This window comes from Eptatretus burgeri, chromosome 7 (genome assembly GCF_056783735.1).
Source record: "Eptatretus burgeri isolate ZD-2024b chromosome 7, Ebu_testis_v1, whole genome shotgun sequence".
Lineage (NCBI taxonomy): Eukaryota > Metazoa > Chordata > Myxini > Myxiniformes > Myxinidae > Eptatretus > Eptatretus burgeri.
Window position 1 is genome coordinate 91089605 of NC_140967.1, and position 21171 is coordinate 91110775.

Consider the following 21171-nt stretch of genomic DNA (forward strand, 5'->3'; position numbering starts at 1 on the left):
TCCAAAATGCTAAACCCAAGCACTTTCATTCAGACATTAGTTATCCTTGTAAACCAGTTCACTTAACTAACCTACCTACATTGTGATATCCCAGGTCAAAAAACCAGTAAAGACCAGTAGCTTACTGGTCAACTGGTACCAGTTGAAAACCAGTAGCCAACTGGTACCAGTAAAGCCAGTTGGTTTCTTACTGGTTTTAATATGGAAATTGGAGTAGAGTGATATATTACCAGTTGAAATACATGTATTTAACTAACTGGTATCAACTGGGACCAGTACATTGTAACTGGTATCAACTGGGAGACCAGTACATTGCAACTGCTATCAACTGGGACCAGTAAGACTTTAACTGGTACAAATATGAGCTACTGGTTTTTTCAACTGGGAAATTGGAATTCTGACTGAATTTAACTGGTACCAGTTGAAACCAATAGAGACCAGTTAAAGACCAATTAGAACCAATAGAGACCAGTTGAAAATGTGTACTGGTTTTAACTGGTTTTTCGACCTGGGATTCCCAACACAAAGTGCTCATATTACATACAATATTGATACCTGAATTCATTATGACGAGAAGCATTATGACTCCTTGTGGGAGTGCCCAGAGGGGAGTGACATGTTATTATCTTTATGATTATTAATACCATAGTAGAGTACCTACCTACTCAATGGGCGAACTTGTTCCAAATGTGCAACATGTTCTTCCGACAAGTCCCTTTATTTGGGCGGTGTATATGCAGCAGCGGACCGTTGCCTCGATGGCTCCCAAAATAATAACAACCTGGGTTACGTATATGAAGCAAAAACATGCGTATTATTTATGTGCATTATACAGTATAATAAATTCTGGTTATATAGCTCGGATAATTCGAATTCCACCACCATACGACCTCCACCAGAAGAAATTATGATGATCAGCAAAAAAAAAAAAATTTTTTTTCAAAACTTGATTCTATTCCATGTGGCAAACAAAAAAAACTTGCACAGGCACAACTTTGTGGTGCCCTCATTAATCCCTGACAGTTTCATGTTCCTCGGTCAAATCCTCAAGAAGTAGTGGATGAAACAACATACATGTTTTTCCCCATTATATATACTAGTGCGTGCCCGTAGCTGCAAACAAACAAACAAAAACACTTTCAAACCGCGTGCCAGAAACAACAACCACACAGGCCGTTCCTTCGCTCTCGCGTGCCCTTACGTGCAAAAAAAAAGAAGAATTTTGACGTCAATCGTGACGTCATAGCACAGTGTCTTGTCATTGGTTTGGTAAATAAATGGCCAAAACTTGGGAACCACTTGTCTGATTAATATCAAACCTTGAAACGGCACATCCACAGGACCGCAGCAATATACCTGGCAAGTTTCAATGAGATCGGACCAGTGGTTGTCGAGAAACAGCGGTCACAGACACGGACACACAGAGATTGCTGGAATTATAGATGGAATAGTACGTGCCCGTACGTGTGGCTGTACGTGCAAAAAAAAATAATAATAAAAAAAAACTTTCAAACCGCGTGCCAGAAACAACAACCACACAGGCCGTTCCTTCACTCTCGCATGGCCATACATGCGTGGCCGTACGTGCAAACTAAACCCCCCCCCCAAAAAAAAACAATTTCAAACAAACACACAGGCCGTTCCTTCGCTCTCGTAAACGACGACTGGATTGGGGCATTGTGTTTATCTGTAAATGCGCATAAGAAATCGAGAAATTATTAGAATACAGTGTCATCACTATCCGGAAGTCCGTACGTTGTAACCCGTAATGGGGAACGCGGCTGAGGATCTCTTCCCCAATGGCCATGCCTACGCAACATGTCCTGTCATTGGCTTGGTAAATAAATGGCCATAACTTGGGAAGCACTTGTCCGATTAATATCAAACCTTGAAAAGGCACATACTCAGGTCCCCAGCAATATACCTGGCAAGTTTCAATTAGATCAGACCAGTGGTTGTCGAGAAACAGTGGTCACACACACACACACACACACACACACACACACACACACACACACACACACACACACACACACACACACACACACACACACACACACACACACACACACACACACACACACACACACACACACACACACACACACCTGGAATTATAGATAGATGAGTGGGTCATATTTATTCGAGAAGTATTTGATACTGTTGCAAAAATGTTAGAATAAGCACTGAATTTGACTATTTTAATTGAATTACTTTTGCTGAATATCCTTCTATACCCCTTTATGTGCCGTGGTTGACAGGGTGCACAAGGTACGGGACTGGCTTTCATCGTGTTCACAGATGCCATTACCCAGATGCCGGTGTCTCCACTCTGGGCAATCCTCTTTTTTATCATGCTCTTCTGCCTCGGCCTGTCGTCCATGTTTGGAAATATGGAAGGTGTCATGGTACCTTTACTTGATCTACATATTTTCCCAAAATCTCTTCCGAAGGAGTCTATAACAGGTGGGGATTATGCCGAGTTCAGGCTTTGCAATTTTAAGTTTAAGTCTTCTTTAATTTTTCGCAATATCGTTTCACAATAATGAACCGAGCTTGTTGTGTCAAAATTGCTGAAACTCACTGCAATGTGAAAGACTTTTAATCAGAGGCATAACAGCTGCTCTCTGTAAATGCTGGGAATTAAACTACTGTCATCTTAATCTAAAATTTTTAAATTGTCATCTAAAATTAAACTAAAAAGGCAATAAAGACCAACAAGCATTTTGAGATTTGCTCAGTAAAAAAAAAACTTCTGGAATTGATGAACCACAAGTGATTATTCATAAAAAAAAACAAATGGTTATAGTTGTGAAGGTGTGTCTCCAAGAAATGGCATCAGCAACGAGTACAGCTAGCTAGCAAGACAAGGCTCAGGTCTGATATCCCAGGTGAAGACCACTTTGTGGTCAAAATGTCAGTCCTGAACTTTGGCTTATTGGATAGTGATACCATTTGGTGGTAACTTCATTTTTGAACACTGGTGAATAAATTTTTCCAAAAAGAAAAAGTAAGATGCATTTTCAAAAAAAGTAACTTCATTATTTTCTTTGAGTTCCAATTTTGAACTTCAGACAGGATGAGATGGAGAGAGGCAAAATCAGCAAAGATGGAGAGGAGAGGCCAAGTCAAACATCTGAGGAGAGATATAGGGGAAAATAAAGTCAGCAAACATTGTCAGGCAACTACATATCGATTAAGACCATTTTGTGTTAATGTGTATTTTACTGTTCTTGAAGAAATGTTAACTTGCAGTGAGATCATTCACAATATCTCCACTGGATAGTCATCTTTGACATAGAGAACATATCCTAAGGTACTGACATCACTTTCAGAGAATTTGGAATTTCTTCCTTGACTGCTTCCATTCTCAACAGAACTATTTTTGCGTAACCTCCGACAGAACCCGTTTGCGTAACCTCCGACAGAACCCGTTTGCGTAACCTCCGACAGAACCCGTTTGCGTAACCTCCGACAGAACCCGTTTGCGTAACCTCCGACAGAACCCGTTTGCGTAACCTCCGACAGAACCCGTTTGCGTAACCTCCGACAGAACCCGTTTGCGTAACCTCCGACAGAACCCGTTTGCGTAACCTCCGACAGAACCCGTTTGCGTAACCTCCGACAGAACCCGTTTGCGTAACCTCCGACAGAACCCGTTTGCGTAACCTCCGACAGAACCCGTTTGCGTAACCTCCGACAGAACCCGTTTGCGTAACCTCCGACAGAACCCGTTTGCGTAACCTCCGACAGAACCCGTTTGCGTAACCTCCGACAGAACCAGTTTGCGTAACCTCCGACAGAACCAGTTTGCGTAACCTCCGACAGAACCAGTTTGCGTAACCTCCGACAGAACCAGTTTGCGTAACCTCCGACAGAACCAGTTTGCGTAACCTCCGACAGAACCAGTTTGCGTAACCTCCGACAGAACCAGTTTGCGTAACCTCCGACAGAACCAGTTTGCGTAACCTCCGACAGAACCAGTTTGCGTAACCTCCGACAGAACCAGTTTGCGTAACCTCCGACAGAACCAGTTTGCGTAACCTCCGACAGAACCAGTTTGCGTAACCTCCGACAGAACCAGTTTGCGTAACCTCCGACAGAACCAGTTTGCGTAACCTCCGACAGAACCAGTTTGCGTAACCTCCGACAGAACCAGTTTGCGTAACCTCCGACAGAACCAGTTTGCGTAACCTCCGACAGAACCAGTTTGCGTAACCTCCGACAGAACCAGTTTGCGTAACCTCCGACAGAACCAGTTTGCGTAACCTCCGACAGAACCAGTTTGCGTAACCTCCGACAGAACCAGTTTGCGTAACCTCCGACAGAACCAGTTTGCGTAACCTCCGACAGAACCAGTTTGCGTAATCTCCGACAGAACCAGTTTGCGTAATCTCCGACAGAACCAGTTTGCGTAATCTCCGACAGAACCAGTTTGCGTAATCTCCGACAGAACCAGTTTGCGTAATCTCCGACAGAACCAGTTTTGCGTATCCTCCGACAGAACCAGTTTTGCGTATCCTCCGACAGAATCAGTTTTGCGTATCCTCCAACAGAATCAGTTTTGCATATCCTTGTCTGAGTTTTTCAGCTCCTGCATGAGGTTGAGTTGCAATCTACCACATGGAATAGTCTTCATCAGCTCAGACTTTAGTTTCTATACATGTCATGTGACATTTCCTTCCCATGAGCCAGATTATTCACCAGACTACAATGATATAATCGCCTGTACTTTTATCATCCTTCTGCAGGTGTGGCACTTTCTAATTGCTGGCATAATAACCTATCACAGTTTACGATATCAACGCGTCACTACGATGGAGCACTTAATTCTTTTGATGCATGAAATGTGATTCCAACACGTCACTTTAATTTTTTTCAGTATTTCTTGTTTCCATAATTATTTCCATTACATTACACATTTATATATTTGTGGGTGTGTATACATATGTATGTATATGTACTGTCAGACCACACTATTTGCGGGGATACGTTCCTGAAAAATGCCGCGAATGTCGAATCTGAAAATGTCGGGGCATTCTCTCAATGGAAAAGGGGGGAAAGGTTCCTGGCGGGCTGTGATTCACAAGGGAAAAAATAAAAAATCCTGTGAAAAAACGCGAAAAAAGCGCGAATACATCCACGAAAAAGCGAAAAACAACGAATACGCGAAGTACAGGGGCGCGAATGTTGAACCAGGTCACATTTTATAAACCGCGAATCGCGAAACTGCAAATAGTGGGGTCCGACAGTGTAGTGTGTGTGTGTGTGTGTGTGTGTGTGTGTGTGTGTGTGTGTGTGTGTGTGTGTGTGTGTGTGTGTGTGTGTGTGTGTGTGTGTGTGTGTGTGTGTGTGTGTGTGTGTGTGTGTGTGTGTGTGTGTGTGTGTGTGTGTGTGTGTGTGTGTGTGTGTGTGTGTGTGTGTGTGTGTGTGTGTGTGTGTGTGTGCACATGAGTACATGCAGGGTGACAATGAAGTCCTTCTTCAACTTTGAACTTATAAACTTTTGATGTACACATGATAGTAAATCGCATATAAAAGTATACAGAGAAACATCATCTGTAATTTAGATCCGTGCAGCAGGGGGCCAGAGGGCTGCCCATATGAGACAGGATGATTTCCCCCTTTTTCCTCACCGGCCTCATGACCAACAGCTCTCAAAACGAATGGAACACGTTTGATTCAATCGGGCCAATCAACGGTGTATTCGAGCCAGACGACGAATCGGCATGCCTGATGACATCACGTGCGGGACAGCTTTGAACCGGTTTTTAAGTGAGAAAGAGAGAGTTCAGCAGGGACCTCCATCGGGTGAGGCGCATGTGCAGTTTCTCTCAGCAAGACTCCCCATCAGGCATCGCCAGGGGTTCTTTGGACCATCCCAGTGAAAGGAGGAACCAGTTCTGTGATCCTCGGGACACCAGCAACAATCTCGCTCGGACAGGCCATCGACCCACCTCACAGCACGATGTTTGTGTGGAAATAGTTGCCTGCTCATGCCACCGAATCTAAGCAAAGGAGCCTTGCTTGACTCGACCAAGCCTGAAGTTCCCCATTTATATATTTTTATCAATCCCAATCGTCTTACCATTTTCCTTCTAGGTTTCCGACGACCTCTCCAGTGTGTCTATGTTGATAAGGACAAAGGGGAAGGCAGACAAGACCAAAATCTTCATAGTTAATAAGTGGGATTAAGTTTTCGATCAAGATAGCTTCGTCTTCATTTTTTTTCTATTATCGTTGTTTTTTATGTACATCCTGCCCGGTCATCCCCGAGCCGCCATTTGGCATGCTCCAGTTTAAAATTCAAGCCTCCATGTTCAGGCAATTTTGCTGAGAGTTAACTCTGGCATCACCAGGTTCAAATCCTGCAAGGCTCGGCCGAATGTTTGTTGTAATATTGTTATGGATCTGGCCTCAGGGGTAAATGGAGCAAAAATTAGAATAGTTATTTCGTAGTGCATGTTGGCATATGTGCAATGTAATTGCTGTAATTAAAGAGATGGTGTTTATCAAAATGTTTAGAAAGTTCTTATCTTCCCTGCCTCTATGTTCATGTCTAAGCCTTGTCTCCCCCCCCCCAAACCCCTCCCACTATACACCTGCAATAATTAATCAATCCCGATGTCAATCTCTCTATGTATAAGTCACAATGTCAATCTGTCCACTCGAACAGTTGCAGCAATCCAGAGGTCGCACCATGGCAAAACTGCAGGTCAGAACATGCTGGGAACGTGCCCAAATAAGGAATTCCGGCACGCTCAAGGACCATGGACCATGCGTGATACAGAAAATTCCCGTGGGAGCTACGGATAGTCACCTCATTGCTGCATCAGCCAATGGGCATGCACTGTGGGGTCCCGAGCCACCCTGCAAGACATAATAAAAGCCGGGACACTGCGATGGTAAACTGCTTGTCGCCTGCTTCAAAGAGTCCCTGGTTGCCTCGTCTGTCACCTGCTTCGGGGTGCTCTTCTTCTCTGTTCTTGCCCCTGCGGGGTTCGTGCTGTGCTCATAGTTTGAGGCACGGGATGCAACAAACAATGGGAATGAGGGACACATGCATGGAGCCAGTTCTCACCCTGTGTGCGCAAGCATCACACGGACAGCAGGTTTTCTCTTCTCTCTGTCTCGTCACCCCTGAATGAATGTACGAAGGCATTCATTATTTAAGCCATCGAGGTCCCGAAGGCATGCTGGGTATTGATTTTATCACTCATTTGTTACACTCTATAATCGCCGCTGGCAGCCATGTTTTATTATTTTTCCCTTCCCTATTCCGTGTATAAATCCCTTGTTAATGAGAACTTGCATGTGATCACCGGCCACGAGGTTCCATCGAGTGAAGTAAGTTGGCAAATTAACCAGATAGATAGGCAGGTTTTGGGTTCATACTAAAGCGTTTGTGAAAAGGGAATCACCTGACGGCTCGCTCGGCCACTTCGGTCAGGCAAACTTGCCGCGGTCGTGTGTTTAGAAATGCCGAATCATGAAAAATCACCGAGGCAGATGCGGAGACCTTCTCATCCCCTACCCACCTGGTAGTGCAGCAGATTACCATAAGGATTGAATACATGGCATTGACAAATATATATTTAACTGATTGATTCGGAAACCATGCTCTGGCTCGTATATAGCAGGGATAAATATACATACTTACCAAGTGGTTTTTGACCTGTCCCTGTGCAGGGATCATCTGCCTCGTCTCTTTCCTAATCGCCATCATTTTTGTCACGAATACTGGGAACTACTGGCTTCAAGTTTTTGATTCATTTGCGGGTTCCATCCCACTCCTAATCATTGCATTTTGTGAGATGATTACAGTGAATTACATCTACGGATACAAAAGGTACGACTGATTACAATGTCAGATTAGTTGAGGGTGCCAAACAATGAAAGCTTCACATCCTGGAAGGAAGTAGGATAAGGAAGGATGAAACTTTCCATATCTGTCTTTTAAAATTTGTTTTACTGCAGGTTCGCCCAGGATATCGAGTGGATGATAGGTCACAAACCCAACATATTCTGGCAGCTCACCTGGAGGTTCATCAGCCCTGCCATTATGCTTGCCATCTTCATATACTACCTTGTGGACCAGGTCCAAACCACTGTTGTCTACAATACCTGGGACCCGAATGATGTAAGTTGTGCACACCAATATGTCAAGTCAACTTCCCATTTCAGATGTGGTGGAAAAAAAAATCTGTGATATTTTCCATTCAAACATTGCCTTGTGGGATTTGTCAATATAAATGAGAAGCATAACCACCATGGAACACCTGGTATAAGTTAACGTTATCTTCCAGGGCTCAAATCAGAGCTGGTTTTGGTGTAAAGGTCTATATAGATGAAGTCCTGTACTTGCCGGATCAATTGTGTAGATAGCCCAAGTGCTGCACCCCACAGCAACGTTTGGAACAGATGTAAACCAGCTGTCCCATCTACATAAATCTGTGGATGTTATAAGATCCAACCAACATCCGATCATTTCATAAAAGTTGGCTTTAAAAACAGAGGGGCAGGTTGACTATCTATCCTCTACAGTCTGCAGTCCACAGACACATATACATGAAACGCCAACAAACAAACAAAAACAACACATGCTTGGTACTTTTAATTTATTATTACATGTCGGCTGACTGTTAGACCTGCAAAACAGCACTCCTTATGATTCAATTTTCTCCTTTTCAGAAATGATATATATATATATATATATATATATATATATATATATATATATATATATATATATATATATATATATATATATATATATATCTATCTGACTAGCAAAAGTACCAGGCATTGCCGGGTCCCTCCTCCCACTTATTCCCCTCCCTAATCACACCCCTTCCTCTTCAAAGCCCACCCCTCTGGAATCCCACCTCCTCCCACCACATCCCTCCTCTCTCTGGACTTCCACCCCACCCCTTCCCCTACCTCCGAACTCTACCCCCTCCTACCAGACTCTACCCCCTTCCCTCATCCCACGACTTCCCTTGCCTCTTCTCTCCTCCCACCCAACCCTTTTTCTGCCACACCCCACCGATCCCTTATCCTGCCTCATCCCACCAATCCCTTGTCCTCCCTCATCCCACCTCCTCCTACCCCAACAAACGAACACACATGATGGCAGCATGACAAGGATTCCTCGTTTCTCCCTCCCTGTCTTTCTCGACGAATCCACTGCTGTTTTCTTCTTTTTTTGTATACATTGTCGAGGCTCGTATGAGAGTTAACACACAACGCACAACAAGGGAGGTAGGAGACAAGAGGGGTGGGAGAGGGAAGGACAAAACAGTGGGGAACAAAGACATGAGATCTGTGGAAGGGAGAGGGATGGGGTGGGGAGCACATGGTATACAAGATGGATGCCATCTTTCAGGAAGGAAAGCAGGGAATTAGAAGGAGCTGGGTTTGAGGTGGATTAGTGGGGGTAGAAAAGATTGTGGTTTTGGATGGAGGAAGATAAGAGGTGGAGAATCCAAAAAAGAAAAAACAAACATAAAATTGAAGATGAAGACCTCGAGGTAATGGTTGTTGAAAAGGAACTGAGAATAGAAATGAGAGCAAGGTTAAAAAATTTTTAAAAAATAAGCCACTACGAGGCTGACAGCAGGAGAAAACGAGGCCAGATGTTTGAAAACAACCCGAAAAGATTCTTCCGTGAACGAGGGAAACGGAAGCAGAACGTGTCATCCCCTTCTGAAAAAAGATGAACTGGAACAATTCTGGAAAGGAATTGTGGATAAATTCTGTTTTGGGCTATATTTTCACTTCTAACGCACTTACAAACACAATTTTTGTGTCTACCACTATGTTTTCATGGTCAAGGAATCCGATAATGATAAAATTGAAGTTGTATATATAAGAACTGTGTCATATTTTCAAGATGGCCACGATTTTAATATGAAAAATGGCTATTTTTCAGTTCCACTGATCACTTCGAGTAAGAAATTGAATTTGATGAACCCTCAAATATTAATACTACGAACAATAATAGTCAATGACTGCTGAAGTAACTTACTTGCAATGATCAATGAATTGATGATTATATTGGAATACGATTTCTACACAAATATATCCGGATACATGTGGAGAGTTTATTATGACTTTGGGTTATGCCTTAAAGTAAGTATGTACATGTGTATGATTTTGAAATTACCTTTTATTTTTTGGCAAACAAATATTAACTTTGTTAAGGATGCAATGTTCTACATTATGTTCAATCTTCGTCATCGTTGTCGTGATTAGCAGCTACTGCCCTTGTCTGTTCGTCACAACAGTCTGATACAGCATTACAACTGCAAAACATTGAACATGACATCTGTGCTGCCACACAACCACACCTCCTGGTGGAACATGGCCGGCTGGTGGAGCATCCACACTTGATCAGCTGCAGAATGGTGACTGGTGCAGCAGACGCATCAGGTGGAAGTATGGTTGGACACAACGTTGCACTGTCCTCACCTTCTTGCCATCCATACTTGATGGGATCCATGTTCGGAGGGTCTGACTGAGTGGCCAATTTCCATATAATAACTTGATGATGAGCGCGTTGTACATGTTGAACAAATGCATCATGCGATGGGGGCAACGACTTCAATTTCGGAGCAGAGGTAATCTTGGAGTTGGCCATCTTAGACTTCCACAACTGATACCGGTGTGTGGACATATCACCTTCGACTTTGGAACCATAACAGGCAGCAATGAAGGTAGTTGCCTCAGATATCAACTTTTCCTCGTCTGTTCCAGCTGACCAAGTCAGGTGGGATGATGTCCGCCCATTAGTACCTTCACCACTGTGGCCTTTCCAATGCCAAACAAATACGACAGTATCGCATCCGGTCAGAGCATGTACAGCAGGCAGACATTTAGGGATGCTTTTGTGTTTCAGTGCTGTTTGGCAAATGTCTACATTCACCCTCCCAACACACGGACTCTCCATGCTGACATACACAGTCATCTTTTCCACGAGATAGAAATGAATCAACAGGACAAAGACATCTGTATCGTCGCAGACCACTTTGATGTGTGAGCCACCTCTGACACCTGACACAATTCTAACTAAGTGATGGATGATGATGACATCTGCTTCTTCATGGTGTGTTTTCAGATTCTGTCTATGGAGAGTGGAATTGTTCCATACAGTACTTGTACTGGTGTACGATCTTTTCCGGTGATCACCAGTTTGGTCTGGTTGTCCACAATGTGGGTCATTAGATACTGACAGATCAAATCGATCAGTTGTACTTTGTTGTAGACTACATTTAGGACCACTTTTTGTGCTGGAAGTGTTGTGTGTAAGTTGAGTTGATGTTTTCGACTTGAATCATGACCTGCGTGATTGGATCTCGTCATTTGTTTCGTGCTGATTTTGATGTACCTGTCGAAAATTAGGTATACGTCACAACATTTCAGGTGGTATTTTATGGTTCCCATGAAGTTGATCACATAATCCTCAACTGTACCATTTGTGGGCCAATGTACAGTCCATAACATGGCGCATCCATCGATGATGACAGCATCCGGAACACCTTGGATTTGACTTGATTGCTCAACTTGGAGTTTCGTCTTCAGGATTGCTTTCGACTGAGCCCGCATCACACCGCTCTCATCAAACAAGGAGGCTGGGACAGGGGACAGTTCGTAAGAGAGGACATCCTTGATATCAATATCCCTGTATTGTTGGAGACATATGACTCGGGTGTAGATCAATTCGGAATCATATACTGGCCTTCCATCAAGCTTGATGCTCTTTTTGGTCGAAGTCATCAGGGTCTCTTTCTTGGTTAGTGTCTTGTTGAAGCTTGTTGGCCATCCAGATTCAAATTCCGCCATCTGTTGTCGTCCAATCTTAAGAGAATCATCAACGTTTACCTTGTCTGTCACATAAAAACATAGTAGTAGACACCAAAATTGTGTGTGTAAGTGCATTAGAAGTGAAGATATAGCCCAAAATTTATCCAAAGTCGGTGGTGGCCATTTTGTTTTTCGCCTCTAAAAAAAATTCCTCAAGGGTGCGAGTCTGGAACCCGGCTGATTCTGATTCAGGATAGCTCAGAGATGATGAATCAACCAAAAAACCTCATAATGACGCTAAAGCACGCTTTGCCCTGAAATGGCTGTTTGGCATCGAGACTATGTGTCATGTTCTCCGATGAAAAATATGCCCGTATAACAGGACTTTTTCTGCTATCGGACATTGAGCCAGTATTAATACGGCAACTCATGATCATATTTTATTGGCAAAGAAATTTCATTTTCCATCAGCCTCATCACACTTTACGATGCCTAATGAAACCGATCATTTCATATGAAGTTAACACTGGGCCAAAATTTCCGATACCGTATTATATTATATCAATTCATAGTATTGTGATGTCCACGGGACTTGAACAGTCCCGCCAACGTAGAATGAGCCGAAACGATGGAGGCGGTTTATTTATTTATAACCCAAACATGGCGGTTCTAATCGCTCTACCGCAAACGGGACGAGGAAGGTGGCACGAGTCACTTTTCACTGAGTTGATGATGTTTATTCGTTTTTATTATTGACCAGAAATAACAAGACTCGGCAAGAAGAGGGATCCGGGGTGATTCGACGGGATGGTGTGGGATCGGCCTCGGGAAAACACAGACAATTCCAATGAATATACAGATCTCAATCCCTCTAAGGCGCCAAGCGCACGCGCACGCGCACGCGCACGCACACACACACACACACACACACACACACACACACACACACACACACACACACACACACACACACACACACACACACACACACACACACACACACAACGTAGCTATTTCTGGTGGTCAGGCTGGACCGTGGTGTGGACGCAACTGTCCCTGGATCGGTGTCGGATGAGCTGGCCTTGCTCTCGTCAGGGGGGCAGGAGAAACCGTGGCGCTGTCGACCTCCTGGTCTTGGCCCAAGTCCGCTCACAGCCGCCAGGGAACCAGTTCTGGCGCCAAGTTGCGAGCAGGAGAGGGAGGCAGGTCCGCCCGCTGTTCGACCCCGTACTCCGAGTCAGCAGAACCCCAGAGCCAACCAAGGTGAGGCACGAGGCTCGGCAAGGCTCCAGGACACGATGAAGAACACGATCGACTCAGCACAACAACAAGGACGCTCTCTGCCGCCACACGGAACCACACCAAAAAAACACGATCTTTTGGTTGTAATCTTCTTCCTCTTCCTTTTCGACCCCGAACAGAACCTTTTTATCCTTCGTCCTCGTCACTCCCAATCGAGCCGTTTATGGCCCACCGCCAATCGTGATCACGGGGCGGAGCCATCCGCTGCACTGTCCTGTGACGTCACGGCCAGTCTTCAGAGAATACCAAAAGGGGTTTACGCAGACACACTTACCCTATCCCGTGTCCCTATCTAATTACGTGACATTTATCATTTCCCCCTTGAAGAAATGAACATTTACTAGACAACTTATCACCACTGAATTGCTACTTATTACATCGAGATCCTGGTAAACTCGAACAGCATGGCATACCTAATTAAACATCCTAATTACCCTTTGAATGCATACCCCCCCCTCAAACGTAACACTGCCCCCTCCTCTGGTACCACAGCTCCTGCAAGGTATATCACAGGCGCTACCGTACCAGCCTTAACACTTACTGACTCACACCTAATTAACCTAACGAAATAAAGTAGGAGGGGCAATGGGCAGCGAGTCACAGCTAACTTACCTATCCTGCTTAATGTACTACCCCCTTATGGCCTTATCCTCACCTAAACAATCATTCATTTTTTTTTTTGTTTTATCACATGAGAGCACTGAGCGAAGTTGCACTCCATCCTCCGGATCATCGCTCTTGCCCAGCACTCTTCCAGTGATCTGGGGAGGGGAAACAAAAGGTTCCACAAAAACACAACACTTATACTTTATATTCCTACTCTAAGCCTTAACGACACTATTCACAGGATATTTACACTTGACCGCCTCCCCCAGTGGATGCTAATAGACCCAGCGTTACCTGGGGAGCCAATTTTCAAATTTGCTTGCCCCAAAATTATGCGGACATCATGCCCTTGCTGCACCTGTCAAGTTGTGCGGGATCGAGTGGGACCCATACATCTTCACAACACTCACACCATGGTCATAATCACATTTCTAGGTCATGGTCCTCATTTTAATCATGCAGGCTGAATCCCGTCGTGGCCGTGGGGTGGGTTACCACAAGATGATGGGGGCATCTCAGGTGCAACCATGCCCACAGGTAAGCTTTAGTCCAACCCAGACGTTTCTCCGCCCCGCTCCCTTTGATTCCCTCCCCCCTGGTAGCCATCAGCTCTAATCCCGTACAACACTCTGGAAGGGGTCTCACTGGCTCCTCTGGCCTTCCTGGGTCGCCAAGGTCCTACCCGCATTGGTCACCCAACCAGACCCTCTCCCAGTTGCCTCCAGACACTGTCACCATTAGCCACCAGGAGGTGAATCTCCTTGAAGGGGGTCGCAATTCATGCTTACCGTGAGCTTCAGCAATCCCTGTGGACAAGCACATCATCCCCACCCACAAAACCCACATGACTCCCCCACCCCATCGGCCTTACATGTGACACCTGCATTTCTAACACTTCACCGACCATGACCTTCCCTGTTACCACACCATGCCCAATAAAAAAAAACAATGTGTGCACCATACATTTCACTTCTTCACTTAAAACAACTCACACAGCACTTCTCACCCGATCCACGCACCAGCCATTGGACAGCCACTCGTGCCCGCTTTGTTTCCAATTACCCACTGTCCCGATTGTCACTCTAAAACCCAGCAGAACTTACAAACCCATGCCAATTTTTCCACAATTCACTTTTTTCACCAAAGGAGGGCACTTCGCCACAATCTCAGCAGCCGAGCATGGCCGTATATGCTCAGCCCAATCTAGTCTCCCCGACCCCCGACAGTGATCTCTGTACCCGACCTACGAAAGGGCATCTCGGATAGACCTGGCGGTTCAGCAGGAGGATTCACCCTCTCCGAGTCTAAAAGTCTATTGGAGGGTCCCTCCATCGCCGGGTACCGGCAATATCGTTGCATGTGTCCTCTTCGCCCGCACCGGAAACAACTCCCCATAAAAGGCCCACCGTGAGTATCGGTGAAATGTCTCTTCCGGTTCCGGACCCCCTCGGCCATAATCGAATTGCTCTATTGGCTGGGCTGGACCCCGCCGCTTTGGCTAACTAACTACCGGATTACCCTTTATCAAACTTGACAGTTTCTGGCAAATTTCCTGAAACATTTGGGTAATGCCAATTTCTCCCAGCCCCCCTCCCTGATCCTGGATCGCCGCCCGTCGGATCGTCACCGATGGCCTCTCGGGCACCCGACCCGGCCGACTCCACGAGGCCATCCTGGCCGTGCACTCGGCCGCTCGGTGCACGGTGGGTGGATCCTGTAGCTCCACTAGCGCTCGGACCTCAGGGTCAGGAAGAGCAGCTAAAAAATTCTCTAGTGCCAGTCTGTCCCACGCCTCCACTGTAAGGTCCCGATACGCGATCCTGACTTATTGGTAAATGTCCTGTGCCAGCTCCTGCACTGTCTCACCCGGCTTTAATCTGCGGTGCTGGAACTGAGCCCGCACCAGATCACAGTTTGCCGCGAACCCAAACCGACGGCTCAACGCCTCGCAAATGTGGGAGCTGGTCAACATCCCCTCCGCGATCACGTTTAACACATCTGCGGCTGGTCCCCGCAACGTTGCCACCAAATTCCCTGTACGTTCCCACTCATTCCACCCGTTTAGTCGGGAAATGCACTCAAATTGCATCAGAAAAGCTTCAACGCTCCCTGACCCGTCGAAATTTACCAGGGGGATCACTTTTACGGTGGCCCGCTTCTCAGTTTCTCCCTTGTCCGAATCCAGCCCAGGGATCAAACACCCTTGTGGCTGCGTATCCAATTTCGGAGCCCACTGTGGCCAAAGATGTTTTGTGGTGAGGGTCTCATGGGTCAATTTTGCGTCCTGTTCCAAACGTTGAATGGACCGATTCACCTCTTCCCGCAGGATCTTCTGGGCCCGCACAACCTCCTCCAAGGCTCCGTCGCGAGTTTGTAGCTGCTCCTCAACCAACCCGGACACTCTACTTACAAAAGACGGCTCTACCAGGCCTTTATCCAAGACTTCATCTTGGCTCATAATTTTATCTTGTTCGTCCAAACGAGCCTCCAATCCTTTTACCTCCTCCGCCAAATTCATCCCTTGCTTCCTCAGCTCTCCCCATTCTTCTACTTGCAGCTGCATACGAGCATCCACACAGGCACGATGACGTTCCAGGCTTTCATCCACTTTATCAACCCGAATGTTCGTTGCATCAATTTTATCTACCAATTTTTTCCGTATATTTTCCCCCTCCAATGTAATTTCTACCTTTGTTTCCTCCAATCTATCCTCGAATTTACTTTGTATTTCTCCCAATTTAACATCCACACACTCCTGCATCTCAGTTTTCATTTTCTCCATCTTTTCCCCCAATTCATCCCTCATTAAATCAATCCGTGCACCCAACTGTACCCCCATTACCCCCAATTGATCTGTCATTTCTGCCCCCTGTGCCGTCATTTCTGCCCTCTGTGCCGTCATTTCTGCCCTCTATGTCACGAATTGATTTTCCATTTGTGCCGTCATTTTTGCCCCCTGTGCTGTAATTGCACTCATTAAACGTTCCAACATTTTCCAGATCATCATCGTGCCGGTTTCCGGCGCTGCCGGCTCCGTTACGGGCGATGAAGCACGGTCCACGCTCGGAATGGGGGAGGTTCCAACCCTACCCCCGTCTCTCCCCTCTTCCCCCGACTCGCTGCCAGACACGTGGCCTTCCTCCTCAAACATCTGCACATCCGCCATGGTGCAGAAGTCCCGTTTGCCGCCAATTAATTTAAATTTGAAAAATCCGGCCAAAATTTTCCCGCGCTCGCGCGCTTTTCTGTAGTAATTTTAGATTCCAATTCGTGGCGAGATTTTAATCTTGGTATATTCTCCCGATACCAAATATAATTTAGAGGGGTTCGAACATCCAACACCCTGACACCAATGTGACGTCCACGGGACTTGAACAGTCCCGCCAACGTAGAATGAGCCAAAACGATGGAGGCGGTTTATTTATTTATAACCCAAACATGGCGGTTCTAATCGCTCTACCGCAAACGGGACGAGGAAGGTGGCACGAGTCACTTTTCACTGAGTTGATGATGTTTATTCGTTTTTATTATTGACCAGAAATAACAAGACTCGGCAAGAAGAGGGATCCGGGGCGATTCGACGGGATGGTGTGGGATCGGGCGTGGGGAAAAACACAGACAATTCCAATGAATATACAGATCTCAAACCCTCTAAGGCACCAAGCGCACACACACACACACACACACACACACACACACACACACACACACACACACACACACACACACACACACACACACACACACACACACACACACACACACACACACACACACACACACAACGTAGCTATTTCTGATGGTCAGGCTGGACCGTGGTGTGGACGCAACTGTCCCTGGATCGGCGTCGGACGAGCTGGCCTTGCTCTCGTCAGGGGGGGCACGAGAAACCGTGGTGCTGTCGACCTCCTGGTCTTGGCCCAAGTCCGCTCACAGCCGCCAGGGAACCAGTTCTGGCGCCAAGTTGCGAGCAGGAGAGGGAGGCAGGTCCGCCCGCCGTTCGACCCCGTACTCCGAATCAGCAGAACCCCAGAGCCAACCAAGGTGAGGCACGAGGCTCGGCAAGGCTCCAGGACACGATGAAGAACACGATCGACTCAGCACAACAACAAGGACGCTCTCTGCCGCCACACGGAACCACACCAAAAAAACACGATCTTTTGGTTGTAATCTTCTTCCTCTTCCTTTTCGACCCCGAACAGAACCTTTTTATCCTTCGTCCTCGTCACTCCCAATCGAGCCGTTTATTGGCCCACCGCCATCGCCTTCCGCCAATCGTGATCACGGGGAGAAGCCATCCGCTGCACTGTCCTGTGACGTCACGGCCAGTCTTCAGAGAATACCAAAAGGGGTTTACGCAGACACACTTACCCTATCCCGTGTCCCTATCTAATTACGTGACATTTATCATTTCCCCCTTGAAGAAATGAACATTTACTAGACAACTTATCACCACTGAATTGCTACTTATTACATCGAGATCCTGGTAAACTCGAACAGCATGGCATACCTAATTAAACATCCTAATTACCCTTTGAATGCATACCCCCCCCCCCCCTCAAACGTAACAGTATTTAGTATGCAGTTACACAAACGAATGCAACAAAATATCAGCATTTTAGCTTAATCATCGAAATCATCAGCCCATCGTCGCAGCATCAACACCCCACCACCCCACAGGTGCTGTTCTTGGTCGGAGGCGGTATATTTTTTACAATTCTTACATCCACAAACATTGTTGCAAGAGAAACCAGACCTATGACATGAGCACAGCCCTCCTAAACAATTAGTTTTTACACAGTTACAATTAACATTCTCTTTGAGGACACACTCTCTGCGGCTGCGTCCATCATCATATATGCGATAGACAGTCCATCATTTGATACTGTCCATCCACGTCCATCGGGGGATGGAACATTTATCATATCAGGGGACGATTCTTCGAAGCCAAGTAAACAATGTCGTGGCAGATTGATGTGAATGTGACAGGTGTCATCCTCTATCTCGACAAAGTTTGTCATTATATGATCATCTGACAGTCCAACACTCCAGGCAAGGAGGTTATCCAGTTCAATGGGGATGCTATCTTCAGCAGATGCAAGCGTAAGATCTGTGGCAGTTAGTGGCCATGGGCAGTCCAGAGCAGGTGTTCGTTGCAAGGCGATCCTTATGATGAGTGCTGCTTGGTAGATATGCAAGGTTTCATCAACCGTAGGTGCTGAAGCTATTGAATGATGAATTGATTCAGTCTCAATGACTGGGATGTCACTGTGCATGATTTTTCAAGCCATTTTCAGATGGCAACCAGCAAGTGATACCAAGTGCCATTCACTGCACAGCTGCATTTACCTGAAGAATGAGGGTAGCTCATTCTCTTTCAGCACATTTCAAGAATAAAGTGATGAGCTTGGTCATCCAGAATACTTCATGATTCTTGATTAGTTCCTCCTCTATGAGCATAGTGTGAAACGAAGTGTAGGCTGCAGCGTAATTGGCACGGAAATTACATAAATATACCATCAGATCATGCCCATCCTTAATTTTTGACATAAATTACTGGTTTTTTGGGGGGGTTTTTGGATACCTTGTCGAGGCTCGTATGAGAGCGAACACACAACACACAGCAAGGGGGCATGAGACAAGAGGGGCGGGAGTGGGAAGGACAAAACAGTGGGGAACAGAGACATTAGAAGATCTGTGGAAGGGAGAGGGATGGGGTGGGGAACATGGGGAATACAAGATGGACATTACAGGGACTTTCAGGAAGGAAAGCAGGGAATTTGAAGGAGGTGGGCTGGGGTAGATTATTATCAGGGGTAGAAAAGATTGAGGATTTGGATGGGGGATGATAATAGGTGGTGGTGAACAGCTATTGTGAAGGCCTGGAGGGAAGAATGGGATTGAATAGAGTGAGGGAGCTTATTCCAAAGGTGGGAAAAAAGATGAATGAAAGAGTGAAGGTGAGCAGTGATTCATGATTTTGGTAGTTTTACCAGAAGGGGGTTGTTGGCGGACCAAGAGCGCCCTGCCGAAATGTGGTGGGGACAAATCGCAGAGAGAGAGAGTGGGGGGGGGGGGGGTGAGGCTTTAGAGGAGACGGTAGAGACAGAAAGACCACCGACCAGCCTGCGGTGAGAGAGTGAGAGGCCCAAAGACTCAGCCTCATTGCGGGAGATGCCAATGATCTGAAATGGCTTGGTTTCCACAGCGTGAAGCCGAGAAAGGTGGGAGGTAGGAGCACCAGCCCAGAGGGGAGAGCAGTACTCCATCAGGCTGAGGACGAAAGCTTTGTAAGTGGTCAGGAGCTCAGGTGGGCAGAGGAAGGACTTTGCACGATGGAGGATTCCCAGTTGGCAACTGGCTTTGGAAGCGAGGTATGAAATGTGGCTTTCCCAGGAAATATCATGGCAGATAGTGAGACTCAGAAGCTTGAAAGAAAGGACTTCTTCCAGAGGATTGCTGAGAAAGTGGATGGGGGGGGGGGGGGTTCTAAACGGTCCTTTCGGAGAGACAAGATGAGAGTGTGAGATTTGTCCGGATTGAAAGACATGTTCCACATGTTGGACCAGTTTGTGATTTTACCCAGATCTACAGAGAGCGAAGAAGCTGCTGCATGCCGATCTGAGAGATGACAGATGGTACGGCAGAGGGTGGAGTCATCAGCAAAGAGATAAAGCGGATAATCTGTTGTAATCAATATGATTATTTTTACTTCTTTGGTGCAGTTCTTGGTTTCTGTTTATTCAATAGGAATCTGTAATCTTCCTTTTGTAGCAAAGTTTGTGATGATATCACTTCGAGGACGACACTGTGTTGTTCTCTGAAATACATCAGAATGCTTTCGTGGTGTTTCAGTGTGGCAGCTGCCAGTAGTTTTCCTGAAAAGTCATCCTGGTAGGCATAAAATAATTTCTATTTTCCCTTTTCACTTATTCAAGAAGTTTGATAGTTTCACACTTTTGTGTCCTTTGTTGGTGTCCTGAAGTTGGTGTCGTTAAGGCATCCTTTGTTGTTTTATGAGACTCTCTCATGTGGCGTTCCACCCTATTGAAAATTATGCACACTGCAGACAGGACATCTGCTCGGGCATGAAGGCTCGATCGTAAATTATTATTATTCCTTCCATGGGCTTTGCTTGGGATGAAGAAGCAGGCAGGACGAGAACATTGAACTCTGACCCCTCAATCTCAGAGGAGGTGGATGTGGCGATCTTATCTTGCTCTCTGAATACAGTAAACACTCTACTATCGCGGGTTTCTAGCAATTGCGGGCAACCGATTGTGTTCCGATTCCATTATTGCGGGATTTCCTTTGGACCAATCATGGTTTTTGAGCTGAGATAAGTCATCGTTTGGGCCCAGTGTGCGTGAACGATGACCTCCCATTATGAGCCTTGTGTTGTTTCTTGCGCACCGTTTTTAATGAGCCCAAAATGTAAAGCGATGGACAAAGTTAGTGTAC

At 46.0% G+C, this 21171-nt stretch overlaps 1 protein-coding gene across 1 annotated transcript in view; it reads left to right on the forward strand.

The window, feature by feature from the left end:
• Positions 1-21171, forward strand: part of LOC147023779 (sodium-dependent neutral amino acid transporter B(0)AT1-like) — a 144923-nt gene that overhangs the window by 108228 nt on the left and 15524 nt on the right. Inside the window, exons 8-10 of the mRNA XM_085890357.1 lie at positions 2262-2466; positions 7690-7849; positions 7978-8140. Of these exons, the coding sequence (XP_085746483.1) occupies positions 2262-2466; positions 7690-7849; positions 7978-8140 (528 nt within the window). The remainder of the gene's footprint in view (positions 1-2261; positions 2467-7689; positions 7850-7977; positions 8141-21171) is intronic.